We start from the raw sequence: 27,837 nt of genomic DNA on the forward strand, positions 1-27,837 counted from the left end.
ACCTAGACAGCATCTTAAAAAGCATCACTTTGCCGACAAAGATCCGTATAGTTAAAGCTATGATTTTCCCAGTAGTGATGTATGGAAGTGAGAGCTTGACCATAAAGAAGGCTGATCGCTGAAGAATTGATGCTTTTGAATTATGGTGCTGGAGGAGACTCTTGAGAGTCCCATGGACTGCAAGAAGATCAAACCTATCCATTCTGAAGGAAATCAGCCCTGAGTGCTCACTGGAAGAACAGATCCTGAAACTGAGGCTCCAATACTTTGGCCACCTCATGAGAAGAGAAGGCTCCCTGGAAAAGACCCTGATGTTGGGAAAGATGGAGGGCACTAGGAGAAGGGGACGACAGAGGACGAGATGATTGGACAGTGTTCTTGAAGCTACGAACATGAGTCTGACCAAACTGCGGGAGGCAGTGGAAGACAGGAGTGCCTGGCGTGCTCTGGTCCATGGGGTCACAAAGAGTCGGACACGACTAAACAACAAACAACAAATGTGTTTGCCTTGTACATTTATGAACATTTATTCCAAATTTGAGACCTTAGAATTCTTTTTTTTAAAAAAAATAATTTTTATTAATTTTTAGAAAAAGAAAACACATACAAAGTATACAACATAAACTCTGTCCCTTCATTTTCCCTCCACCCACAAGCCCACCTCTGCCACCAGTGAGCCCCATGGGTATTGGGGAACAAAGGGGTCCATTTTAAGCTGGGTTTGACCTCCCCCCTCCTTCCTCCCCCCTCATCCCCCCCCTGCCACTGAGAGGACAAAGGCGGAGGATCTCTGGGGATTGGCTTATCCCCCAGCTATTTCTTCACTGTACTGGAAAAAAAGAAAAACAAAGAAAAAAGGAGATTAAAAAAAATGTGAAAAGGGGAAAAAAGGGAAGGGAAAAAAAAGGAAAAAGGAAAAATATTAATGGCTTCCACGACTCTCCTCCTCCTGGATTTCCCAACCTCTTTACATAGTTATGGCGGGTTTTCTAATCCAATTCAGAATCTTATTCTTATAATATTAACACAATCCTCCTCCTTCTTCATGCTGTCCCCCTCTGAGCCCCCCCCCTGCCACTGGGGTAGCCCGAGGAGTCCAGCAGTCAAAAGGTTCCATTTTTGTGTCTGGGTTTCCCTCCACCCTTCCCTCTCCCCTCAAGGCACCCCCTGCCACTGGGTACCAAGAGTAAGAAGGGGGAGACAGGCAGTTTTCCACCCAAACACCTGATCACCAAAATTATTCAAAAACAAACTCTAAGCCTATTTCCTCAGCCATTCTTTTTACTCCCTCCAGAAAGCTCTTAACCTTAAACTATAAAAATCTCTCCTTCCCCCTCCCCCCAATGTCCCTCCTCCCAATTGGATCAGCATATCCTTTAACAGGCCAAGATTCCGACACCGTTGTTCATAAACCAAAAACAGTACCTTAAACTAAAATTTTTACCCCACACCAATTCTTTCCCACATCCACTTCCAGACCTCTGCTCCTCCCTCTTTCTGCCTTTCCCTCCCTTCACTAACACCATTCAACATTTCAGTCTCTCCAGGATTTTCACTTCCATCAATCTTCTCTTCACTTTGCTTCTCCTTGTCGGCCTCATCTCTCTGTTCTGATCTTTGTTTTTCATCATCCAACACATATTTTTTATAGTCTGAATCAGTCTCCAAATTGTCCTCAAATTGTTGCTCCTCACACACAATCTCATAATCAAAATTGTCCTCTAAATCTTGCTCTTGCACCTCATTCTCCTTTTCTGTTGGATTGAAACATTGCCTTTCCTTGTAGATATCTTCCCATGTTTGTAGATAACCCAGCACAGCTTCCTGGAAAGCTCGAGAGAATTTTGTTTTCATAGTTCACTTGACCACAGGCAGACCAGAGATAAGGGCAGAAGGGTACTGGAAAATTCCTCTCTACCACGTTTTCGGCTCCATCTTGGCTGTTCTTATCCTTTGTCTTTAACCTCATCAGATTTCAAATTTACAGTCCACTTAAATCCTTTTAAAACCTTTTGAATCAATTTTTCCAATTCACAGGAATAAAATCGTCTTTTTTAGCCCTTTAACAATTTGACAGCTTTTGACAGCTGTCAAAACGTCCTCCCCCTTGTTGCTGCTGAACCTCAAGGGGCAACGACACCGGGGGGCTGGGGAGGTTTGGAAAAGTCTTTCTTTCTCTCGGGTCCGCAATCTTGAAAGAAGTTTTCCCTTTTCGGCTTGGGAATATTTAATGCGCCTCCCGATTGTCCATTTGGAAGAGATCGGCTTCCGTTACTTTAGAATCTCTTCCTATCTTCAAATTTAAAATTTTTAAGATCCAAATAGAGATTTGACTTACTTTGAAGAAGTCTTTTATTGCCTTCTTTTATTGCCTTTTATTGCCTTTTATTGCCTTGGAAGAATCCGCCGCTTGCAGGCTGAGGACTCGGAGCTTCACTTCAAGGAGGTAAGATGAAACCCAAAAATGGCTCCCGCGACTCCACTCCGCTGGCTCTCGATTGCTCTACTGAGCTCTCGGGCAGCAGAGGATTCGCGTTCGGAGCAAACAGCTGGGCACTATGTCACCGGGACTCTCTACCCGGTGTTTTTTCGGGGAGTCCGCTCGCTCTGCGGACTTCCCCCCCCCCTCCACGAAGCCAGGGACTTCAGAGCACGAAGTCCCTGCGTCCAACTTCACCAGCGCGACGAATCGGAAGCCCGAGACCTTAGAATTCTTATAACAGGATTGCTTTGTGTTGTTGTTGTTGTTGTTGTTGTTGTTGTTGTTGTTGTTGTTGTTGTTGTTGTTTTGCTCCATCTGAATTGTTTGCTGTCCAGGTAACATGTCTGACCGTCCCACGACCGTATAGCATCTGGGCTATGTGCTTGCAAAATGTCGGCCTCTTTTGCCTTGGTGCCTTTCATGAAGCTTCTGGAGCATGTGGGACATACATCCCTGTGGCTTTCTGCTTCGAGCAGGCAAACGAAGGGGACCTGGGCCAATAGCTGCTGGAAAAACGCACACAAATGAATGGTCACAGAAGATGAAATGGGAAGGAAATAGTGTGTTGCATAGATTTGCACTGACCGGCTTTTCCAAAGAACTCAAGGCGCTGGGTGTCTATTGTAGGCTGAAAATATCTCCTGTTTATAGCTGCCGGAGTCAGTGGTGTAGCTCTGAAGTGGGAGGGATGGGGTTGGAAAGGGGTCCCTTTTAAATGGACCACTAAGGGGCAGTGATGGCTGCCAACCTGCAGAATAGCTTAGAGCCTGGAGGATAGCTCAGTTGGTAGAGCAGGAGACACTTAATCTCAGGGTTGCGGGTTTGAGCCCCACGTTGGGCAAAAAGATGCCTGCATTGCAGGGGTTTGGACTAGATGATCCTTGGGGTCCCAATTCTACAATTCCACGATTCTGTGGCGGAGCCTAGTTCCAAAGCAGATGCAGTATTAGTTAGAACAGGTGTTTTATTTTATAATGCCCTTTGTCACGCTCTCTGGGCAGTTTGCTGGAAAGTTATCAAAAAGAATATACAGTACTGTCACTCGAGCACTGTGTCATAAACTAGAAGGCCGCAGGGTGATCAGGAACGGAACGCAGGATGAAGGGATCTGCAAGATTAGATCTAAGTAGTCTGGGAAAGTAATAAAAGGCCTTTGGCCAGTGTGTGGAAAACACAATTGAGCTGGATCCAGACTTCCATTCGGTGAGCTTATAGAGCAAGCCTACAGAGTTTTCTACTCGGTTCAGTGGGTCTTGTTGCCATGTAATGGTGGACAGGATCCCAACCCCGGTTCCCATCAAAATTAATGGCTCTGTTTCCAAACTTACTTAGGTTTCAATCATAACTCCACCTACCTGGGAGTAAGCCCCACTTAATTAATTGGGACTGGCTTCTGAGTAGATGAGGTTAGCCTTGTGTGGTTAGTCTAGATAGAGAAATTGATCCGTAGTAAACTGACCCCTACAGTTTCCTTTGAAAACAAGCTTAATGTTTACTAGAACAGGTTTTATTTTTTTCATTGTTGTGAATTACATTTTATATCCCATCTCTTCCCTCATTTTATTCTCACAACAATCTGTCGAGGTAGGCTAGGGCAGGCATCCCCAAACTGCGGCCCTCCAGATGTTTTGGCCTACAACTCCCATGATCCCTAGCTAACAGGACCAGTGGCCAAGGATGATGGGAATTGTAGTCCAAAACATCTGGAGAGCCGAAGTTTGGGGATGCCTGGGCTAGGCTGGGCGAGAGGTGACGAGTCCAACACCACCCAGTGAGCTGCATGGCTGAGCAGGGATTCGAACCCAGAGCTTCCCAAACCTAGTCCATGCCAGCTCTAGCATGGACAGATCTACTGTAGACCCTCTTAGAACATACAGCGAAATGGTAGCAACTGAAACACATCGGGCGCCAGCGGTGGTTGTAGCGGTTAGAGTGTCAGACTAGGGCATGGGAGACCAGGGTTCAAATCTCTGTCCTTAGCCTAACCTACCTTACAAGATTGTTGTGTGAGGATAAGGCTACTTGCCACAATGGTTGTGCTCTACCTCCGCGGTTGGAGGCAGCAATGCTTCTGAACACCAGTTGCTGGAAACCACAGGAGGGAGGAGGGCTCTTGGGCTCGACTCCTGCTCTGGGGCATCTGGTCGGCCGCTGTGAGAACAGGATGCTGGACTAGATGGGCCACTGGCCTGATCCAGCAGGCTTTTCTTAGGTTCAAATATGGGTGAGCATCACAGGAGGCGGCTCAGTTTGCAAAGCACACCTACTAGTCAAGGTTCAGGAGGCAAGAACGCATCACCCAGCTGGGCGATTGACAGCTGGTTTTGCGGCTCTGACTGGGCTGCTAAAACTGGAGATTTCTGGCGTCCCCAGCACTGCCTTTGGTTTGGGGGGGGGGGTTCATTGGCGGTTTCACAAGTCTGCTGATGCTTTCAGCCAACCCATTTGGCTCCCCCCACGCCGCAACTTCCTCTAGAGAGAGCTAAATCAAGGTTCTCCGCTCCATCCGGAACAGGCTGTTCCTTTTGGCGCTTCCTGCCTGCGGAAACTCTTCTGCAGAATTTGGGGTGGCAGCAGAACAGGCCCCAGACAAAAAAAAGGGGTAGCTCTACAGAGGAGAGAGGCACAACAACCGCTTTCATGGGGCTGGTTTAGCTTTGACTTGGGAAGAGTGTAACTGTAGGCTTTCAGGTCTCACAGAAATCAATGCTGGACCAAAGGGTTTGGTGACGCTCAGAAACATGCGCGCTTCTGTGCTGACCTAATAGGAATTTTTGTTACGATTTCACCCCTTCTTCCCTTTGCTTCTTGCTTTCTCTCTGTTCTTCCTTGAATTCATCATACAGAAATCATATTTTCAAATGTCGCTGCCTCTGACTCCAAGCTGTCAGTCGTGCTACTCTTTATGTGTCGGCATAAAAACAGGGGTTATATGAGATCTAAACAGAACGCTGGCTGATTCTTTGAAGTCTCTGAGTCGTCTTCAAGGGCAGCCCCACATAGAGTCCGTTGCAATAATACAATTTGGAAGTTACCAGAGTTAAGAGTGGGGAGATTTGACAGGGAGAGAAACTGAAATCATCTTTCACCCATCTCTGCCACTAAGGCAGCTCCTAAGATTCTCCCACTCAGCCTTCCTAAGAAAAGTTACTTAGGAAATTTCCATTCCCAATACTGTATGGTGTTCTCTTATCAAGATAGCTGCTGCCTAGCACAGCCCCCCCTTTATTATTAAGATCATTTCCGTATCACAGTCTCTCACCTCAATTTATTCTCACGAAAACCCTGTGTGTTGGTGAGTTAGGTTTCTGAGAGAAAAGCACTCTATGTAAGCCAGGCATGTCCAAAGTCTGTTTTGGGGGTCTAATCCAGCCCGCTAGTCAATTTAATCTGGCCACCGTGGCAGTAAATGTCCTGGGGTAAAATCCGAAAAAAAGCTCAGCAACTTCAATCCTATAAAAGCTCAACAACTTTGGGGTAAAATCCCCCCAAAAGCTCAGCAACTTCAATCATTTTTTTTAAAAAAAGCCCAACAACTCACACATATTCACTTCATTGAATACCTGAAGGAGCATCTCCACCCCCATCGTTCTGCCCGGACACTAAGGTCCAGTACCGAGGGTCTTTTGGTGGTCCCCTCGTTGCGAGAAGCCAAGTTGCAGGGAACTAGGCAGAGGGCCTTTTTGGTGGTGGCACCCGCCCTGTGGAACGCCCTCCCATCAGATGCCAAAGAGAAAAATAGCTACCAGATTTTTAGAAGACATCTGAAGGCAGCCCTGTTTAGGGAGGCTTTTAATGTTTAATAGATTATTTTATGTCATTTTTCTGTTGGAAGCCGCCCAGAGTGGCTGGGGAAACCCAGCCAGATGGGCGGGGTATAAATATTATTATTATTATTATTATTATTATTATTATTATTATTATTATTATTATATCTGGTCCTCTTTGAAAAGCTCACCTGTATTCTGCCCTTGTTCCTTCACACATGATCAGAACTAGGTTGCCTCCCTAACATTCAAAGCAGGTTTTTCAGACGTGCTGTTCAGAACCAGTCTCTGGGGCCTGATCCTGCCAGACCATGTCTTGCACCACGTGTAAAAGATGAGCATGTCAGTTTCTGAACACTTCCCACCATGCTTCAGGGCAGCACCTGAAACATGCCAGTGGCCAGCTGTTCACGTGGAAATGGCCACATCCTGTCAACAGCCTGCTGAGGGAGAACCACAACAATTTTACCTGTTGGAATCAGAGGATAACCCGAGGAATTTGCTCCTGGGCAGGCAAACTTCACATTCTCTTGGGCACGCGTGGTGTCACGCCTGGGCGCAGAAGGCAGAGAGGCAGCAATCAGAATTAGGGCGGCGCACACTGGGATTGACAAGGCAGACAGCATCCCTGGAATGGCACAAAGGATGTGAGGAAGCCACAAAGGGATGACCTTCACACCTGCACCGTCCCAGGTAAACCATCCAGGTGAAAACAATGCCTGGGCCTTGGGAGGCTATTCTCCTTGCTGTGGGAAGCTCACAAGCAGGGTGTGAAGACGACAACCATCTCAGCAACTAATACTCAGAGATAAGACTTCCTCCGAGTCCAAACAAGGAGGTTCCATTTAATTCCTAGCCATTCGCAGACCTCTCTCCATGTGAGTTTTAAGAATTGCCTTGCTAGATCGGCCAAGTGCCTCCGGGAAGCCCACAAGCAGGCCAAAAAGAATACAGGCTTCTCCTGTTGCTCCCTCCCCAGCAAATGTTAGTCACGGGTACACTGCCTCTAAATGTGGAGGTTCTGTTAAGCTACCATGGCTGTTGATGGACCTATCTGCTGTGATTTAGTTACAGGTAGGTAGCCGTGTTGGTCTGAGTCGAAGCAAAATAAAAAAAAATTCCTTCAGTAGCACCTTAAAGACCAACTAAGTTTTTATTTTGGTATGAGCTTTCGTGTGCATGCACACTGTATCTGAAGAAGTGTGCATGCACACGAAAGCTCATACCAAAATAAAAACTTAGTTGGTCTTTAAGGTGCTACTGAATGATTTTTTTTATTTTGCTATCTGCTGTGAATTTGGATTACTGCTTTCCCCAGCAGGGCTCCTGGGACCTCATGGGGACAGGCAGAAATTCAACAGGCATAGTTTTCCCTGGCTTCACCCATTGAATTTGGGCCTGATTGACTAATGCAGATGGTACAGGAGCACTACAAGGAAAAGTTTTGGACTCCCATCTGCCCCAGCCTGATGGGAATTGGAGTCCAAAACATCTGGAGAGCACCCGGCTGGGGAAGGCAGCTTTAAGTTCGGTTACATTTCTTGTTTATGCCTATTTTCTTAGCAGTGCCTGTGATGTTTATTCAATGATATATAGCCCATTGATCTAGTTACAGGTAGGTAGCCGTGTTGGTCTGACGTAGTCGAAACAAAATGGAAAAAATTCCTTCCAGCAGCACCTTAGAGACCAACTAAGTTTGTCATTGGTATGAGCTTTCGTGCGCATGCACACTATATCAATAGAATATAATGGAACTTCCACACGCCCCCATTTTTACTAGAGATGCCCCCTATTTTCTGGTGCCAGATCATTGCAGATTGGCAGCCTCATTTGAAATTTTTCATGTCTCTAGAGTTGCCAGATTCCAGCTCCCATTTTCCCTCCCCATTGGCCAGACAAGTGGGGAGGGCAAAAGTTTTCAATGAGTGGGTCGGCCCCCCCTTAAAGTTCCACGGTGGCTGTGTGCACACCCATTGAGCGGCGTACTCGTGTCATGTGTGTACGTCTGTACAACGCAACACACCTGCATGTCGCGCAGTCCCATGATCGTAGTTAGGTAGGATATCAAACATATTAATTTATATTTAATTTTCACTTTCTTCTGTGTATATTGTAATGTCCTCTTTTTGCTATGGCCATTGGCTGAGGCGAATTAAGTTTCTATTCTATTCTAAAACGTATTAAACAATTCTCTCTCTCTCTCTCTCTCTCTCTCTCTCTCTCTCTCTCTCTCTCTCAGAGAGAGAGAAACAAACAAACAAAAACCCTATAATTGCCTGTGTGGATGAGTTAATGCTGCTGAAAGATTTGGAATGGTTACAATTTTAGAAGCATCCATTTAAGGGGAAAAGTTTGGTTTTCGAAGTTTCCTGCGTCTTGCCGAGGCCTTAGCTTGTGACCTCCCCCCAGCCCTCCTTCACCCCCTGGCCCTCTGCCTCTCTGTCCATTAGATAACCTTCCTGCCATTTTGGATTTGAGTCGAAAACAGGAAATGGTGCAGAGTGGGGGCATGGGGCAGTCTTTCAACAGACATAAGGGCCAGTTGCTGAGTGTGGACACACCCTTCTAGAGAAGAAGGTTTTGCTCCCAGACCATTTCCATTTTCTATTCGAGGTTTTAAGCCTCTGAGCATACTTGGAAAAGGCAGATATAACATTACAGGGCACAGGCTTAAAGGTAAAGGTAAAGGGACCCCTGACCGTTAAGTCCAGTCGTGGATGACTCTGTGGTTGCGGCGCTCATCTCGCTTTACTGGCCGAGGGAGCCGGTGTACAGCTTCCAGGTCATGTGGCCAGCATGACTAAGCCGCTTCTGGCAAACCAGAGCAGCGCACGGAAACAGCATTTACCTTCCCGCCGGAGCGGTACCTATTTATCTACTTGCACTTTGACGTGCTTTCGAACTGCTAGGTTGGCAGGAGCAGGGGCTGAACAATGGGAGCTCACCCCATCGCAGGGATTCGAACCGATGACCTTCTGATCAGCAAGTCCTAGGCTCAGTGGTTTAGACCACAGTGCCACCCACATCCTGTGTTGCAGGACACAGGTTTATTTAAGACTATATAGAACACCTATTATCAGTAATGATGGCATTCACAGGTGGATAATACTTTTATTTTTCCTAATTCTTTACTATTTGTAAAGGGAATATTTGTAAGAGTTAGTACTTTATCAGACCCTTTATCAGAACAAAAAAATGTTCAAAAACCACTTCCAGATTTCGATTGTTCGGGAGCTGAAAACGTACGAGTACCAAGGCATTCGACAACCAAGGTACAACTGTATATCAGTAATGATATTGATAGCAGAAAAGCTAAGGCAGTTCTAGGCTGTATCAACAGAAGTACATTATACAGATCAAGGAAACCAATAGTACCATTCTCTTCTGCCTTGGTCAGACCCCACCAGGAGTCCCATATCCAGTTCTGGGCACCACAATTTAAGACGGATGTTGACAAGATGGAAGGAGGGCGACAAAAATGATCAAGGGTCTGGAAACCAAGCCTTGTGAGGAACAGCTGAGGGCAATGGGGATGTTTAGCCTGGAGAAGAGAAGACTGAGAGGGGATATAATAGCCATCTTTGCATACAGCATGGGGCTTACGTTCCTGACCCCCCCCCCCACGCATCGGTGGAGCACTGCGAGCCCATTCTGCCCACCCCATTTTCTGGCCAATTCTGGGTCGCAGCTATGCACACGGTCGCACACATATTTAACGCACGTAAAAGTGTTACCTGTGGCTGAAAGACCATCACATGGAAGATGGAGCAAGCTTGTTTTCTGATGCTCCAGAGAGTAGGACCCAAAGTGATGGATTCAAAGGACAAGAAAGGAGATTCCAACTACTGTACTAGACTTTAGGAAGAACTTTCTGAAGGTAAGAGCTGTTTGACAGGGGAACAGACTGCCCCAGAAAGTGGTGGGCTCTCCTTCACTGGAGGTTTCTAAGCATAGGTTGGATGGTCATCTCTTAGGGATTGTTGTTGTTTAGTCGTTTAGTTGTGTCCGACTCTTCGTGACCCCATGGACCATAGCACGCCAGGCACTCCTGTCTTCCACTGCCTCCCGCAGTTTGGTCAAACTCATGTTCGTAGCTTCGAGAAGAATAATAATCTCTGAGGGATTATTTAGTAGCAATTCAGGTGACCTTTGGGGTACCTTCCATCACAACAATTCTACGTTTCTTTGAAAATACTTTTTTTTTTTAAAGGGACGGTGGCTATGATGGGGAGCAGAAAACCAGTTCTGTGTCAGATTAAGTATTGTCTGCAAAGATTAACTCTGGACAGCTTGTGAAAAATAAGCCCAGCTCAGTTTGGGGGAGACAGGAGAGGCAGAGCCGTGAAGGGAATCCTGCACAGAACTTGAAACTGCTGGATGTGGACAGATAAGCACATCTGTGATCAAGTTGGAACCTCTGCCAAGGCCTTGTGTGGTGTGCAGATAAGGGCCTTTGGATCGTGTTCCTGCTCTCGATCCCTCCCCTCGTTCCTATCAGGGGTGTGTCCCAGGGCTGGCCAGGACTTTCTGCACGTAGGCCTGGCTAAAGAGGAAAACAAGGGCGAGGGAATCACGAGGTAGTGGGTGGGGACAGGATCCTTAACCAGCCTCCCTGCAGCAGGTGCATTTCATCCAAACCCTTCTCTGGTTTGTCAACAGCCGTTTGCCAGACGCTGCTCCCTCTTCCAGGGACAAGAGGCAGGCGAAAGTGATGGTGGCCGTGCATTGAAAAAACAGAATCCATGCAAAACCCTGTTCCCAATCCATCGAACTATGCACCAAAGGAAAGCAGGTTTCTGCAGCAGCCAACTAAGCTATTGCATTATTTGGGGGGGGGGTGGATTTGCATCTATTCTACAATTTGCTGGTTCAGCAATGCTCTTCAGTGTTGCCTGTAAGGCTGAGTTCCCACTCTCCTCATTTTACAAACAATTCATGGTGTGTATGTTACTTTGGACCTAAATTTGGTCCATATATGAAGCCTGTCCCTGAAACTCATCGTCATGGGTCTGAAATTCAGAGAGAGAGAAAGGTTTGGAGGCTGAGGGTCAAGTTTACACAGGTCTCTGCATGCTACAGAAATAAAATGGCGATGGGGTGCGATACGCAGGAGAGGCAATCTTTGCATGTCCGGAGGTACTCTGCGTCGTCGCTGCATCGTTGAGGCAGGGCCAAGTCTTGGCACAGGAATTAGGTAGCAGCTTCTGTCCAAATCAAATCCTGCTTTCATCTGACCATCAGCGTAAACTTCTCTCTCCCTGCGTAAGTGGTCTGTGGACAGGAATGCTCGGCCTCCAGGTATTCTTGGAAAGTGTTTGCTCTTCTTCAGCTGCCACCAAAGGAAAATTCCATTCCACTCCAAATGGTGACGTCGCTCCCCAGCCCTCGGCACACCCACCTTGACCTTCCCCCAAACCCCCTGCCTTACAATGTCCCCAAGGAGGAATCTGACCCCAAGCTTTTCTCGCTTTTTTTGGTAAAGGTTTTTCTCTCTCCTCCTTTTTTAATGTATATAAACCAGAGAGGACAGTTAAAGCAACAGATGAAAATTAAGAGAGGAAAAGCAAAACTATAACACAGACAAATAGAATGAGTGCAGTTGCACATGATAACAAAGTCCAAGCGAAAAATATCGGCATCATCCGATTTTCAACTGTAGTTGCAGATTTGCCAGACTTGTGATGAGGGTTGCCTTGAAAAGGATGGTTCCATTGCATATGTAATAAAGGAGTGACAAATCGTACGGAAAGTGCCTGGAGGTTCTGGTCGAAATCTCAAATTTTGTGTAATTTTCTCCATTATACCGGTAGCTATATTCCAGAGGTACCAAGCATTCAGTGTAAGATGTTGGGCTGTTTTCCACTGAGCCACAATTACTATTTGAGCCACCACGGTCAGATATACAACCAGTTCTTTTGACAATGCATCTACACTAGTGCCATCAAAAAATATTCGGCAACCTTAATTTTGGACAGCAGACAATTAGTTCCTTTAGTCCTATTTATCCTTTCTATCAAAGTCAAACCGTCAGAATCTTGCACCAACGTACATTCCCACCATAAATGATAATTAATACCATAGGCTGGCAGAGCAGGAGACACTTGTTCTCAGGGTTATGGGTTCGAGCCCCACATTGCGCAAAAGAATCCTGCATTGCAGAGGGTTGGACTAGATGACTCTCATGGTCCCTTCCAACTCTACAATTCTAAAATTACATGTACCAAGTTTATTGCGACACAAATACCTTGATCCGGCTCATACCCCTTCTGCTTTGTGATGTCCCCAAATAGGCATCTGGCCACAACAGGAAAGCTTGACACCCAGAGACCCCAGCAGCAATATGTCCTTTCCAGTTTCCATGAAATACCAAACAGCAGCATTGGGGAGAAGAAATCATGGGAGGCAGGGGGAGGCAAAACCAACACAGTGTGGTACAATGGCTAGAGCGTGAGCCTAGGAATGAAAGAAACCCAGGTCTAAATCCCCATTCATTGAGTGACCTTGGATGAGTCTCTCTCTCTCTTAGCCTGGCCCACCTCACAGGGTTGTTCTGAGGAACAAATGCAGATTTTTTTTTGATTTTTTTTTATTTTCCTATGGTGCTAATTATGAAGGGAGGCAACAGCAGCGTGGGGTGCGGAAGCCTCGACTGCCTAACATTTTCATTCAACCATCTTTCTGACTCTGGAGATTTCAGCAAGTGTTGCCCTCCATAAGGGCTAGGAACTTGGATTTCTATCAAACATGGAAGATTGTCACAATAATTTCCTGCCCCAATGCCACACTCTGAGCCCCTTCAGAACTGTGGCATGCACACAAATCTGCCTGTTGGGGGAAGGGTTGTATATCAGCAGTTGAGCTTTGCATCTCCAGGTAGGGATGTTGAAACCCTGGAGGGATGCTGCCAGTCAGTGTAGGAAACACACTGAGCAATGGTTTGACTTCAGTGTAAGTTTGGCCCTTCCACTCAGACCGACGGTGGCGCGGTATTGCTTCACTATTGACACACAAAGTGGGAAACAGGAAGAAGCAGCCCCCTAAGTACGTGCCACCTCCCCTAGAGCACAGGAACATGAAATCCTTGAAGTGCGTCAGCAGAGGGGGCAGCCAAGTAGGGCTGGCGTTGTCCGGAGGCCTTTGTCAGAAGCAGAGCCCAGATGCCAAGGAGGGCAGCTTGTTGACTGTACAGAGTTACAAACGCTGTCCTTTTCACACTAGACCTTCCCCATCACTCTGTCCCCTCGTCCATCATGTGTCTGGCTCATTCCCAGCTGTCGGAATAAAGTCCAGGGCAAACGATGAGCCCTACTGGATCAAAGTTGACAGTCAATCCTGGATCAGCCCCCAACTTCTCCAAACGCTTCTCGTCACTTTAAAGCTCGTGAATTTCACTTTAAAACACACTAAAGACAACATGGGAAATCTTTTACACCAAGCAATCCAAATTTTGCATCGAGTGGTGGGGCTGGGGTTGGGGCCGAATTTGGCAACCAAGGGACCGCACAATTTCTCACATTTTTTTGCATCCCGTACTCTGCAATTCTACTTTTCTCTGCAGAAAAAAAATAAAGCAAGAATTCAGCAGTGTTGTGTAGTGGTTAGAGTGCTGGACTAGGACTTGGGAGACCGGGGTTCAAATCCTGACTCTGCCATGAAGCTTGCTGGTTGACCTTGGGTCAGTCACTGTCTCCTCTGCCTAACCTACCTCACAGGGTTGTTGTGGGGGTTAAATGAGCTCATTGAAGGGAAAAGGTAAGATATAAATGCAATAAATAGTATTTTTGTTGTCATTGTTGGAAAGTATCGGGGATACAGAATACACTGCTGTGCGAATGCAGCCTAAACATGGGCAAACCTTTCCGCTTTGTTGTGAGTGGGAAGCGTCAGGAAACTGAAGAGAAAATGTGGAAACTTTTATTGCAATAAAATAATTTATATGCTGACACATATATATATACACACACACACACACTGTAAAAAGGAGCGACGTTTTAAAAACTTGCCAACAGGCAAAAATAAAGGGAAGGGCTCCGTCTTGCAGGAATCCGTCCCCTGACATTTAGAGGAAAAAAGTCCCTTTGAGTTCCTAACTTCAAAGTCTTCTCTTTATCCACTCATCTGCTTCACTGAAACTTTTAGGAGTTGCTTGAGAATACTGCTGCAAATCAGGTAGCTGGTTCAAAGAAAGGACCTTCTGATCCAGCTGAAGGATTCCTAAAGGGAACAGGACTGAGTGGCATGTTTTGCTTGTCAGCGTGTCAGGATCCCATTGGTCACACTGTTCCCAGGAGAATTCTTAGGAGGAAGCAGAAGACAAGAGCATCTTTGAGGCCAAGTGTCTGGGCAACCTGTCCCAGAAATGTGGGTGGCCTGCTTGCAGTGGTGGCAAGGTTGTTTCAATTTGGGGGCTTTGTTTTTTTTGTAAAAGGAAGAAGGGGGGGAACCTTTGTCCACGTTGCATTTTAAACACAGGATGGCACCCTTAAAACTGTAAGAGCTTTAAAAAGTCCTCCTTCTTTAGCAGCTGATAAATGGATCCAGGAAGGTGGGGGTGAGTATTTAAGCCCAGTTGTGCTTGCAGAAATCCTTAAAAGGGTTAAATATCACAGTGGGGTGGGGGTGGGAGGATAGCCCCACCATCTTCCAACAGCTATGCCTGAGATGGGAAAGTTGTGGGTGCAGCTGGCAGCTCTCAGCCAAACCAAATCACAGCACTGAAACCTTGTTAACAAATTGCAACAGAAATCCACAGCTGATTAAAACACAAGTTAAAATCAGGTTTTGTAGATCTCCAAATGGGAATTTCTATGCATTGGCATTCCACCAAACAGGGACTGTGTCCCTTTCACCAGTTACAGGCTCCAGGGGATTGTGGGAGATTCTTGGCAACTATTCGAAGAGGCTGGCTATCTCCCTTTGCCGCCCATCCATCCCCTTCATCTTCAGCAGGGCTTCACGAAGTCAAAAGTTAGAAAGTGGAATTTAAAATCATCTCGTTAAAATACTTCCCAAAGGAAAAAAAAATCTGTATCTTCCGCACAAGAGGGAAAACAAACGGAAGGCATCGTTACAAAAGAGAAGTTCAAACGAGAGGAATGCTTTTGCTGTGAATTAACACCGCAGATAAAAGTCCCTTTCAGGGTCTTCTGGAAGGATTCCATTTCCTTCCTAGGCTCAGGAAAGAAAGCCAGGTGTGTCAGGAGTTCACACACTCTCCTACTAAACCCAAGGGAACCCACATTTTCCAGAAGAAAATGGAGGAAGGATCCAAGGATCCTGTGCTGGTTATGTCAACAGGTACCCACACAGACACACACAAGGAGCACCCAGGGAAGAATGGATCAGCGGTGCCACCTAGAGGCCGAATGAGCAGAAGTCCCGGCAGGTTCCGCTTGTGAAGCCCCCCCCCCACAGAAAGCAAGCAGGAGCCCATCCTAAGCGAGGCAGCTTGTCTATCCAAGGACCCCAAAGGGGCGGCAGAAAAGACTACTCGGTGGGGGAGAGATGTTTGGGGCGCTTGTGAGACGCACCTCCCTGTTTGCAAACCGGGTGGGCTGCCCCGTTCAGTATATGGCTTCGTCTATGTTGTCATCGCTGTCGCCCCCGAAATCTTCACCGTTGTCAAAGTAGGACATGATGTAATCCGTCTCCTGTTGAAGAAGAGTAAATGGGGGCAGCGGAGATGAGAGTTTAGAACAAGCCTTTGCCAAACCAACAGGTTCAAATAACAAGAAGGGGGATTCCCACTCTCAACATTAGGAAAACCTTTCGGAGGGTAAGAGCTGTTTGTCCGTGGAATGGACCATTTTGGAAGGTGGTGGACTCTCCTTCACTGGAGATTTTTAAACAGAGGTTGGATGGCCACCTGCCAGGAATTTTTAGCTGTGATTCCTGCATTGCAGTGGGTTGGACTAGATGTCCCTTGGGGTACCCTTCCAACTCTACAGTTCTATTATTCTATGAACCTGGTGCCCCTCCAGATGTTTTGGATATCCTGACTTCCCGAGGTTTCATTAGATGTGGCCCACACACTTTCTAGCTTATCCTTAAGGACTAGAAGCACACTTAAAAGTAAAGGTAAAGGGACCCCTGACCATTAGGTCCAATCATGGACGACTCTGGGGTTGTGGCGTTCATCTCCCTTTACTGGCCGAGGGAGCTGGCGTACAGCTTCCGGGTCATGTAGCCAGCATGACTAAGCCACTTCTGACGAACCAGAGCAGCACATAGAAATGCCGTTACCTTCCCGCCAGAGCGGTACCTATTTATCTACTTGCACTTTGACATGCTTTCGAACTGCTAGGAGCAGGGACCGAACAACGGGAGCTTATCCCGTTGCGGGGATTCGAACTGCCAACCTTCTGATCGGTAAGCCCTAGACCACAGCAAGCCCTAGACCACAGCGCCACCCGCATCCCAGAAGCACACTTACTTTTTTTTAAAAAAAAAAGGAAACAAAATGTGAATATCTCATGCCTTGAATTCGCTGGTCAACGCTGATTTCTCAGCTTTAAAAATTGCAGATATCCACAACCCTCCGGCCAAATGGATCCCAGTTAGATGCCGCTCCGAATTTTAGAGAGCAGAGAAACCGTTTTGGGATGGCACCACACACACTTTTTTAGCTAAGGAAAGAGGTGTAGTGGTGGTGTTAACAAGCGGGGGTTGCGCAGGGAAGCCTGAACCTGTCAACTCAGAGAAACTGCAGGTTGCAACCTCTGCCAAAGACGGGTCTATTTTTTCTGATTTTTGCTCCACTGATTTTTGTCCTCCATACCTCCTCAAATTCTTCCTCGTCGTATTCCTCCTCCTCCTCTTCCTTCCCTTCTTCTCCCTCTTCTTTCTCCTCTTCCTCTTCAGACGTCACCTCCTCCTCTTTCTTTTCCAAAGTCTAGGAAACAATTGAAAAGTATTAAGACACAAGCTTAAAGGTAAAGGTAAAGGGACCCCTGACCATTAGGTCCAGTCGTGACCGACTCTGGGGTTGCGCGCTCATCTCGCATTATTGGCCGAGGGAGCTGGCGTACAGCTTCCAGGTCATGTGGCCAGCATGACAAAGCAGCTTCTGGCAAACCAGAGCAGCACATGGAAACGCCGTTTACCTTCCCGCTGTAGCGGTTCCTATTTATCTACTTGCATTTTGACGTGCTTTCGAACTGCTAGGTTGGCAGGAAGACACAAGCTTATTATATCACAATTTCAAGGGCGGACTCCTAGCGCTGACAACAGGATCTGGGACCCTAAGGAACCATCACACCAACCTCCCCACTCTACAATTCTGATTTACCCCCTGTTCTAAAACAGTTGCACTGGTTGCCAGTTCATTTCTGGGCCTAATCCAAGGTCCTCACATTAGTCTTTAAAGCCCTGAACAATGCAGGCCCCAGATATCAGAAAGACTGCCTTCTTCCCTACAGACCTGCCCTCTTGGTCGCTCCTCTGCTCTCAGAGGCTCGGGGGGGGGGGTCATGATCCAAGAGGCCTTCTCTGTGGTGGCCCCTAAACTGCGGAACTCCCTCCCTGCAGAGGTCCGCCTGGCACCTTCACTGTACAGCTTTCGGAGGGTGCGGAAGACAGACATCTTCACCCTGGCCTTAATGCTTCTGAAAGCCAGTTACTTTAAACTACAGGAGGGCAAAAAGTGCTCTTGTTTTTTGAGTCCTGCCTGCGGGCTTCCCAGAGGCATTTGTTTGGCTCCTGTCAGAACAGGATACTGGACCAGATGGGCCATTGGCCTCATCCAGCAGGCTCATTTTATTTTCTTACCTCCAGCTTCTTGATGGCTTCTTCTTTGTCTACTGGCAACTGAGTTTTGCGCCTAGGTGTAAGGACGGTGGCTCCTGTACCAAAAAGAGACCATCAAGTCAACACCACAGAGAGGGGTAAAGGTAAAGGTAAAGGGGACCCCTGACCATCAGGTCCAGTCGTGTCTGATTCTGGGGTTGTGGCGCTCATCTCGCTCTATAGGCCGAGGAAGCCGGCGTTTGTCCGCAGACAGCTTCCGGGTCATGTGGCCAGCATGACAAAGCTGCTTCTGGCGAACCAGAGCAACGCACGGAAACGCCGTTTACCTTCCCGCCGGAGCGGTCCCTATTTATCTACTTGCACTTTGATGTGCTTTCGAACTGCTAGGTGGGCAGGAGCTGGGACCAAGCAACGGGAGCTCACCCCGTTGCAGGGATTCGAACCGCCGACCTTCTGATCAGCAAGCCCTAGGCTCTGTGGTTTAACCCACAGCGCCACCTGGGTCCTTAAGTCAACACCACAGAGAGGGGACAGCAGGATAAATGCTGGAAGCTGCTTCTATACCAAAGCTAGAACATTACCAGTCCACCTGGGACATTCCCAGGGGATTGAACCCATGACCTTCTGCACGCAAAAGATGCTCTACAGCCCTTGCATACATTTACACCAGCACACCGACAACTCCTTCAACATCTCCATAAACACATACAGAAAAAGCCAGAAAATTATATATTAAAAATCACCTCAGTTTATATTTTTAATAATAAGGCTCCCACAATCAACCATGGGAAACATCTCGACATTTTCGCTGTTCCCCTCCCGAAGCTACAATTCCCAGCGTGGTTTAACAATCAACCCCTCTTCTCAGGGAAGTCTGGGAATCGTAGCTCTGGGGGGGGGAATTTGTGGCCTCCTCAGCACCCTTAAAGAAACTACAGCTCCCAGAATTCTCAGGGGGAAGCCACAACTATCTAAATTGGTATCATAGTGCTTAAAATAGATGGTGCGAATGTGGCCTCTCAGCTCACAAGGGGCAAGAATGAGGGTTCTGGGTCCATCTGCTTAACCGAAAGCCATGTCATGTCCCAGAATCCTCTGCTGCAACACACAGGGGTTCTTTGGCTAAGCCCAGGTGCTTCTTTGGAAAGTGGCAATTTATAAAATCCTAGTAAGGTTAGGCCCATCGTAACCAAGAGACCACCATCTTCTCCCTCACCCTCCATTTTGAAGACCCACCAATCAAGGACATCCTCTTAACGTGGTCATTTCTGGACCAGGTTTGGGCATCAAGGGCAGACAGTTCTCTCAGGCCCTACTTGCCAGTTACAAGACTCTTGGGTTAACAGAGGCCACAGCTCTCTTTGGAAGGGTGACAAACTCTGCCTGTCTGAACTCATCTCGCTGGCTGAGGATTAAACCGGGAAAGGGTGTGGGAATTCTGAGCGGAAATCGGTCACTAAATTCCCCATAAAACGGAACAGTAAGCTGCGTAAATGGGGACTTGGGCAATTCAGGAAAGGCTAAATGGGATTTTACAGGAAATAAACCCTGTAAACTGTCAGAGGCAGCATGGTACAGTGGGCAGAGTTTTAGGCTGTGCACACATTACCAGCTTAAAACACAGTGGGGCTGTTTCCACTCCCTCTGTTTCAAATCACATTTGCACACTGTACGCAGTTGAGTGTGCGTTTCCAAGTTGCTGTCTGTCCACACAGCAGCGGGTGGGGAGGGGGCATGGCTGTCTTCATAGAGGCTGCGTGGTTAGAGTGACTTGAGGACAGCCACTCACTCTCAACCTAACCTACCTCACAGGGTTGTTGTGAGGATAAAATGGAGGGGGGGAGTGAGAATTATGTACGCCACCTTGAGCTCCTTGGAGAAAAAAGTGGAATATATAAATGGGAAATGATATAGAATTAATGGAAAAGGATGTTTAAAAGAACGTTGTTTTTTTTAAAAAAAAAAAGCCAGAAACTTTTCTTTTGGGAATCATGGGGACAGAACTACCTAAATTTTATAGAAATTTATTCATGTATGCGACTACAACAGCAAGAATGCTACTTGCCCAAAAGTGGAAAGAAGCAGAAGTCCCAGCAAAGGAAGAATGGATACAAAAACTTATGGAATATACAGAAATGGCTAAACTTACCGGAAGAATAAGAAATCAAGATAACAAACTTTTATCTTGATTTATTTATTTACACATAAATTGTAAACAGATAAGAACATTGGCAGGATTATTGTAATCTGCAATTTCATAAGAACATATATTTAAAGTAGATAATAAAAGGTAAAGGGACCCCTGACCATTAGGTCCAGTCGTGACCGACTCTGGGGTTGCGCGCTCATCTCGCATTATTGGCCGAGGGAGCCGGCGTATAGCTTCCAGGTCATGTGGCCAGCATGACAAAGCCGCTTCTGGCAAACCAGAGCAGCACATGGAAATGCCGTTTACCTTCCCGCTGTAGCGGTTCCTATTTATCTACTTGCATTTTTGACGTGCTTTCGAACTGCTAGGTTGGCAGGAGCTGGGACCAAGCAACGGGAGCTCACCCCGTCACAGGGATTCGAACCGCCGACCTTCTGATCAGCAAGCCCTAGGCTCAGTGGTTTAACCACAGCGCCACCTGGGTCCCAAAGTAGATAATAAAAACTTTAATACTTTAGAGTATTATATAATTTATTATATAATTTATATTATATAATTTATACAATTTAGATAATTTATTATATAATTTAGAGTATTTTAGAGTATTATAGAGAATAATAATACTTTAGAGTATTATCTACTCTAAAGTAGATAATAAAAATGAGCAAATTAAATGAATTTGGATATGCAGAAAATATTAAAAAATAAATTTAAGGAACCACAGAAAGAGGGGGGAGGGAGTCAAACTTTGAAATGTTAAATTGGTTGTAAAACTAATGAAATGTAGAAACTTGAAAAGTATAAATAATTTTTTTTTTTTTTAAAAAAGGAATATATAAATGCAAGAAATAAATAAGGCTTATGCCATCAAATCGGGTCAAAGCTGGCTTGCTTGCGGGGAGATGAAAAGGCAGCTTTTCTCAACAGGATAGATGTGGATTGTGGCTGATAGTGTGTGAACATTGCTTCCTAAACCAGTGGTGGGGCCCTACCGGATGCAGGTACTTAAGAGCTGGGCGAGCAGAGTGCTGCCATTTGAGTCACAGAGATGAAGGGTCAAATCCCTGCTCTGTACCTGGCCTGCACCTGGGCAACTGTGGGGTGGGAAAGCGTAAAAGTCAGGGAAGGGGGGTTTCTGTCGCTGCTGTTCTGACTTGAGCTTGAACGCGGAGAAGTACTTACTCTGCTTTTTAATCTTCCGCACCCGGATCTTTAATTCTTGGGGTAGCTGTTTCCAATCTGCAAAGATAAACAACCAAGCAAAATTTAACTACTTGGGCACACGTGGAAGGCCTGGCTGGATTTTCTGATAAAATCCATCACTTCTGTACTTCTGAGCCATTCGAAATTCCTAATAACACCATTTATTCCCCCCTACAAAAAAAAAAAATCAAGTAGGAATTTTGCCTTGTGCTCTAAGCAGGAGACTCTTATCTGTGTCTACTCTACACAGGTCTCATTCATCCCTGTTGGCAAGGTGGGCTGGGGGAATAATGTGGGGTGGGGAGACAGGATCCTACCATGGCCTTTCAGTGCCCACTGTTAATATGGTGATAATAACACCAGCCTAACTCACAGGTTTGTTGTAAGGGCTTCAATGGGATAATGCATATGGAACGCAATGTGCCCTGCAAACCATCTCACAAATGTGAAGAATGATTATTACTCGTCTCTTTCAGGCACTGAATAATGTACACATCTATATTTCCAGACATATGCATAGACTGAGTCCTGTCAGAGTAGGCCCACTGAAAATATAATGACTAACTTAGGTTGATTAATTTCAACGGCTCCACCCTGCATACTTACGTCTTCTCTGTTTCGTGGTTCTATGTCGCTTTTACTATTTCATGGTATGTTTTCACCAATTTGTATTTTGAGGGTGTGGTTTTTTTTGTAATGCAAAACGATATATAAATATCTTCCAATATATTTAAGATATCATGGTAGGCAAGTGGTGAAAGGAGACCTTGAGGCTGGTGTGGGATGTACAAATATCCCAATGAATACAACTAAATAAAATATTCCCAGACTTACCAGGACTCCATTCAATGGCATTGTCAACAGGGGTGGACATCTGATACTTGTCAGAATAGCGTTCCACATCTGGAAAATACGGGATGCAGACAGGTTTCAAGAAACAAGCCATTCTACCACCCCACACACAGATGTAGGGACTTGACTAAACCCAGTGAGGCTAACTCGTGGTTCTCTTCATGGGCCGGCCCTCTTTACACCCCAAAGCTGCCTCCTACCTTCCCCCATATCCAACAGGTCCTACCTTATTCCTCCCCCTTACCTCTCTGCTCTTATGAGTCGACACAGTTTTTGTTCCTCAACCTCGGCCATCTAGATGTTTTTGGCCTACAACTCCCATGATCCCTAGCTAGCAGGACCAGTGGTCAGGGATGGTGGGAATTGTAGTCTCAAAACATCTGGAGGGCCGAAGTTGAGGAAGCCTGTTCTAATGGTCTCCAGCATCCACAGAACAACAAAAGAACATAAAAGAGCTCGCTGGATCAGGCCAGTGGCCCATCTAGTCCAGCCTCCTGTTCTCACCATGGTCAACCAAACACTCGTGGGAAGAACAGCAGCAATGCTCTCCCCCTCATGCAGTTTCCAGAAAACCCTGTTCCCAATCTAGCCACTGAGATTTCCCACCAGGTGCTACCCACATATTCTCAGGGCTATTTAGGGACCCCTGAGGCCCAGAAGTGTGCTTTCAAAAGAAGAAGAAAGTTCTTGATCCTCATTTTTTGTGTGCCCAGTATCCAATTCCTCAAGTGGTAACTGTGGAGCTCAAAGAGCCTTGATTCATTGCTTCTACGAGTGAAACCAGAGCCTGGAATTTAAAAAATATGTTTGTCGAAGAATGGATGAACAGTTCCTGAAAGCCAACCGAGGGAAGATGCCCATCACATCTTATGATCCTCTCCTCTGGGCTTTTTCTCCTCTGACCAAGAGGGTCGCCCAGGCTGGTGGATCACAGCAGAAGTTCTCAGCTGTGCTCTGCTGAACACAGGTCTGTGTTTTAATATCAGCTTGTCCAATGACCTCTTGGTCAACATAACCTGAAGCTGGCTTCAGGCCAGTGAAAACCAGCCACTCGATAGGGATCTAGGAATCCTGAAATTTAGAGAGATTTGGGGTTTGGAGTCTCTGGGTTTGCACACACTGATGGCCTCGGGTTAACAAGGTGTGTATGACACCACAGATGAAAAGTATTTTACAACCCACAGAAACTTGACTTGGGGGATTTTGCAATATCTCCGGGATGCACCTGCCTATAATAACATGCGCAGAGGAAGGTGATGAAAGGTCTGGAGACCAAGCCTTATGAGGAATGGTTAAGGGATCTGGTTATGCTCAGCCTGGAAAAGACCGAGAGGTGATACAGCTAAGAAACAGGGAGGTAGAGAGAAAGGAGGGGGTGAAAATGGGAGTGAATCTACTCCAGTTTGCATGCCATTGCCCAATCCTCACAGCAAGGTCTGGAAATGATTCTGCCCGATGATATAGGTCACATCAGCGTCGTACATTCAAAGCACGATGATACCACTTTAAGCAGCCATGGCCTTCCCCAAAGAATCATGGGAACTGTAGTTTGTTAAGGGTGCCAAGAGTTGGGATACCCAGAGTTCCCTGGGAAAGAGGCATTGATTGTGAAAACCACTCTGGGAACAGACCAACAACTTGGGTGGCCTTAAAACAGGATTAGGGAAATTCATGGAGGAGTAGGTTACCAATGGCCATGATGACTATGTTCTGCCTCCAGGACCAGAGGCTGAAATGCTTCTGAATGCCAGCTGCTGGAAACCACTGGAGGGGAGAGAGCTCTTGTGCTTGGGTTTCCCATTGGGGGGTCTGGTTGGCCACTGGGGTGCTGGACTAGATGGGCCATTGATTGGCCTGATCCAGCAGGCTCTATTCATGTTCTTATGACTTCCAACATTCATGGCTGACCCTTCCCCCTCCTTCAGAAAAACAAACCCCAAATTCCCACCGGTGAGCGTTCTGTGACTCCAAAACAGGTCAGCCAATCTATGGGGTTAAAAGATGGCAAACTATTTTTGCCCTTTGATATTTAAGAGGTGGGTCAACTGTTTTACTGACTGACTCCATCTTCCTAGCAGAGGAGGAATTCTGCATTCTTCTTGGTTTTTAGGTTTTTGTTTTTTTACCTTTCTTTGGTGCAGAAGGTTTGATGAAGTACGGCAGGTTCTTCATAGCACCCCTCAGTTCTTGTTTCAGGGCCAACATGTATTCAACCTCCTCTCCCGTTTGCAGTGGAACAGGTTTATATTCTAAGGGCTGTACGGGAAGAGGCAAAGAGACACAACAAGGTAACCTACCTCACAGGGCTGTTGCGGGGATGTAACGGGGAGGGGGAGAGAACCATGTACGCCACCTTAAGCTCCTTCTAAATGCAATAAATAAATACAGGTAAATTTATAGGATAAATTAATATGTCTGATTTTTCTAGCCACACATTGGAAGACAATCCTGCCCACCTCACCCTCTGGCAAGATCAAATTAAGAAAAAAATGTAAAATGGATTACAGTATAAATAGAAATAACACCACCCGGCCACCCTACGAACAGTATTTCAGGATTCAGGTCACATTTATTTAAAGCACAATATATTCTACTGGTAGGATTAAAAATATTCTATTTAACATAATATTTGATCTACTATAATATTCAATACTACAGTTTCCTTTAGAGCATTCATTGTTTTCTATAACCTATTTTTATTTATGCTTTAAATCAACATTGCTTTGATAATACACGTTTGATATGGAACGTAAATAAATATAATAAAGGGGAGGAAGAGAAATTAAGAAAAAGCAATCCAGACTCACAGGAAACAGTGGGGATGGCTGGAGGGTGGGTGGGGGCAGAGCCTCCCCCTTTCCGATGCCCACAGCTTCAACGTTGAAGGTCATGTGACCGCCGCGGCCCCTCCCTCTGCCGCCTCTTCCAGCCATGATTGGCCCTCTGGGCAGAAACAGGTACTGATGGTCTTAGGAGAGGTGTTGTCAGGAGGCAAAAATCTGTCACACAATAAGGTGAGAGATATAGATTACTTTTTATATCTTGCTTTTTTGCCAGACCGAGTCTCAGTTAAAACAACACAGATAAAATACCAGGGAGTAGGCCCCAGAGGAATTTTTTCGGAGGGGAAAAGCACAGGATATAATTTTTGAAAAATGAGCACTTGTTGCAGAAATGGTCCTAAATTTATCTCATTAATATGAGATATATGAGAATTTAATTTATGCTGGATTAGACAGAACTTTGGCCTGCACATCAGTTATGAAGCACAGTTTTGGTTACAGCATTGCCGTGTAACGTAGCACAACAGCATGTGGAGCCTTGCACCTTTAATGCTTGTGTAAGGGTGCAAGAGTCCTCACTTTCGCTCCTCTGGCCTCCCAACCTGAGGTGGTAAAGATGACTGTACCAACAAAGGTGGGAGATCTCTCTCTGCTGTGCCACCTTTCAACTTGTGTTGGATCTGTGTGGGAAACAAGCCAACCCTGCAAGTGGAAAGCTAGCAGATGGGGGCAAAAGGGTTCGCTTGGCTCCCTTGCTACTTTTCTCTTTTCAGGGAGCTTTTCCTACAGGTGAAACTCGGAAAAAATAGAATATCGTCAAAAAGTGCATTCATTTCACTAATGCAACTTAAAAGGTGAAACCAATATATGAGATAGATGCATGACATGCAAAGCAAGATATGTCAAGCCTTTATTTGTTGTAATTGTAATTATTTGTCGTTAGGAGGGTCAGTTATAAATGGAATGTAATTAATTAAATGTACAGTACTAGCTGTGTTTGTTTTTTGTATTATAGTAACTGTTTGTTTTATTACTGTGGAATTTCCAAAAGAAAGCATTTGTAAAAATTAAAAGAAAAGTTTAAAATAAAAAGTTGCATTACTGAAATAATATGATATTCTAATTTTCCGAGTTTCACCTGTATTTAAGCTGACTTCAGGTGCATCCCAAAATCGAACCAGTTCCACATTAGATGTTTACATTCTGGCCTGTGGCATTTGGATCGAGCCAGTCCACCATGGGTCACACGCACACAATGTCAACCACGCCACGCTGGGCGGCTGCCCTCCGGGATGGCAGGCTGTCCTTCAGAAGCAAGCCGTAGCTGCAATTGCAAAAGGAAAAACCAGCCGTAGCTCAGCGGCGGCGAAGCTGCTTTGCACGCAGAAGGTCCCAAGTTCGATTCCTCAGTGGTAGGGCTGGTAGTGCCTCCCGCCTGAGATCCCAGAGAGCTACAACTGCCAGTCAGTGTGGACAATATTGAGCTAAAAGGGCCGGTGATCTGACTTGGTGCGAAGCAGCACCCTAGGGGGGGCTCCCCTTTTCTCCCTTTAACATTACCCCATTAGCCACCTCTTCTCCACCAAAAGATGGGCGGGACTCCTTCCCAGGCCTCTCATTGCAGAATGGACTGGACCGGACCGGACCAGCTAGCTGCTAGTCCATCGATACAAGACCTCCCCCCTCCCCGCCTTTACCTTAGTTTCCCCTTTGCAAGGCCCACGTGGGGGCGGGGTGGGGGGAGGCAGCGGCTAGAGCTTTCTGCCGGGTCCTTCGAAGCCGGATACGCAACGTTCGAAAGGGGCGGAGCTCCTCGGCGCGCGGCCAATAGGGAGGAGGGTAGGGAGGAGGAAGAGGTGTGGCTTAAGAACTTGTGAATGGGGAGGGCGTCAAGCTGGTTTTTGTCAACTTGGATTGGAATCATACGGTAATATTTTGTAGAATTGTAAGGAGCCCAAATGGTCATTTAGTCTAACCCCCTGCAATGGGGGAGTGGGTGGAGGCTGCTCTCCCTGTATAGATGGAATCAAATCACGCAGCATGTGTTTTGGTTGGAAGTAAGTGAAGAAGCTACCTTCTGTAGCCCTACTCAGGAGTAAGAGACATTGAGTCAGTGGGGGCTTACTCCCAGGTAAGCGGATCTAGGATTGCAGGCTTACACAGAACAAGTCCTTCAAAAGGGTGCCGGCTGCAACCCGTGCCTATGTAACACAGGGGACTCCACTGAGCACAGGGGCGCTTACTTCAGAGTAAACGTGCAGGGGATCGGGCCGCACCAATTTTCTCTCTCCCCCCAGAAATGGTCACTCGAACTGCAGCCTTGCATCGTGCATTTACTGTACCTTGAAACCAGCGATTGGGATTTACTCCTGAGTAGACCTGTCAGCAGCGCAGTTAATTTATGGGCTGGTCCCTCTGTTTTATCAGCCGTTCTTTTCATTTTTGCACACACCAGGGATAAGAGTGGATGCAGGTTTTTTTCTGTTTAGGGAAAATGTTTATTGACATTTATCAAGCAATTTGTCTTGGCCGCCAAGACTTGGCGTTCCAAAGTACTTCTCTCCTACATCTTTAAACCCTTACATATTATTTTCCCCCTCTTTTACATTTTCATTCAGATATAAGGCATGATATATTAAATGAAGTGTGTGTGTATGAGCATACATATAAATGTCATTTAAATATATTAAAATTGAAATTCATTTATATATTTAACAGTGCAATTCTATACAGTTGTTGTTGTTGTTGTTGTTGTTATTATTATTATTACCACACACTTCATTACCCGCCCACCCCCCATCCTGATGTCCTAGGGCAGGTTAAAATAATTAAAAACAACAATAATTTTAATGTTCA

At 46.2% G+C, this 27,837-nt stretch overlaps 2 protein-coding genes across 9 annotated transcripts in view; one reads left to right on the forward strand and one right to left on the reverse strand.

The window, feature by feature from the left end:
• The window catches only part of ANKRD34A (ankyrin repeat domain 34A), a 59,063-nt gene that overhangs the window by 10,566 nt on the left and 20,660 nt on the right, over positions 1-27,837 (forward strand). The window contains exon 2 of one of the 3 annotated variants that reach the window (XR_015947374.1): positions 10,909-12,404. The exons of 1 other annotated variant lie outside the window; for it this stretch is intronic. The gene's annotated coding sequence lies outside the window, so the exon portion shown is untranslated. Of the gene's footprint in view, positions 1-6,762; positions 7,438-10,908; positions 12,405-27,837 lie in introns of those variants that run through there. One more of the 3 variants, XR_015947376.1, reaches the window with a different exon arrangement.
• POLR3GL (RNA polymerase III subunit GL) lies at positions 503-26,801 on the reverse strand. Of its 6 annotated transcripts, XR_015947377.1 has the most exons (10): positions 26,679-26,801; positions 25,006-25,197; positions 24,325-24,454; positions 22,181-22,249; positions 21,326-21,382; positions 18,016-18,089; positions 17,027-17,140; positions 15,780-15,899; positions 2,705-2,985; positions 503-544 (listed from the first exon to the last, which is right to left on the reverse strand). XR_015947377.1 is itself a non-coding variant. In XM_088659176.1 (9 exons), the coding sequence occupies exons 2-8, from the start codon at positions 25,129-25,131 to the stop codon at positions 15,813-15,815; spliced, it is 657 nt and encodes a 218-aa protein (XP_088515302.1). In that variant the 5' UTR covers positions 25,132-25,197; positions 26,679-26,801; the 3' UTR covers positions 503-2,985; positions 15,780-15,812. The 6 variants fall into 6 exon arrangements, 5 of the variants coding, with proteins under 5 accessions (XP_088515302.1, XP_060125407.1, XP_088515304.1 ...); XM_088659176.1 differs by having other exon boundaries at positions 503-2,985; XM_060269424.2 differs by lacking the exons at positions 503-544; positions 2,705-2,985 and adding an exon at positions 14,148-14,544.

The sequence above is a fragment of the Zootoca vivipara genome, chromosome 16 (genome assembly GCF_965207765.1).
Source record: "Zootoca vivipara chromosome 16, rZooViv2.hap1.1, whole genome shotgun sequence".
Lineage (NCBI taxonomy): Eukaryota > Metazoa > Chordata > Lepidosauria > Squamata > Lacertidae > Zootoca > Zootoca vivipara.

Bases quoted from the DNA above. Each gene is read 5' to 3' on its own strand.
- POLR3GL (XM_088659176.1), bottom strand. From the start codon at position 25,131: ATGGCTGGAAGAGGCGGCAGAGGGAGGGGCCGCGGCGGTCACATGACC. The intron at 24,455-25,005 runs GTGAGTCTGGAT...CTTCCCGTACAG, and splicing joins AGCCATCCCCACTGTTTCCT to CCCTTAGAATATAAACCTGT. The intron at 21,383-22,180 runs GTAAGTCTGGGA...TTATCTTTGCAG, and splicing joins TGCCATTGAATGGAGTCCTG to ATTGGAAACAGCTACCCCAA.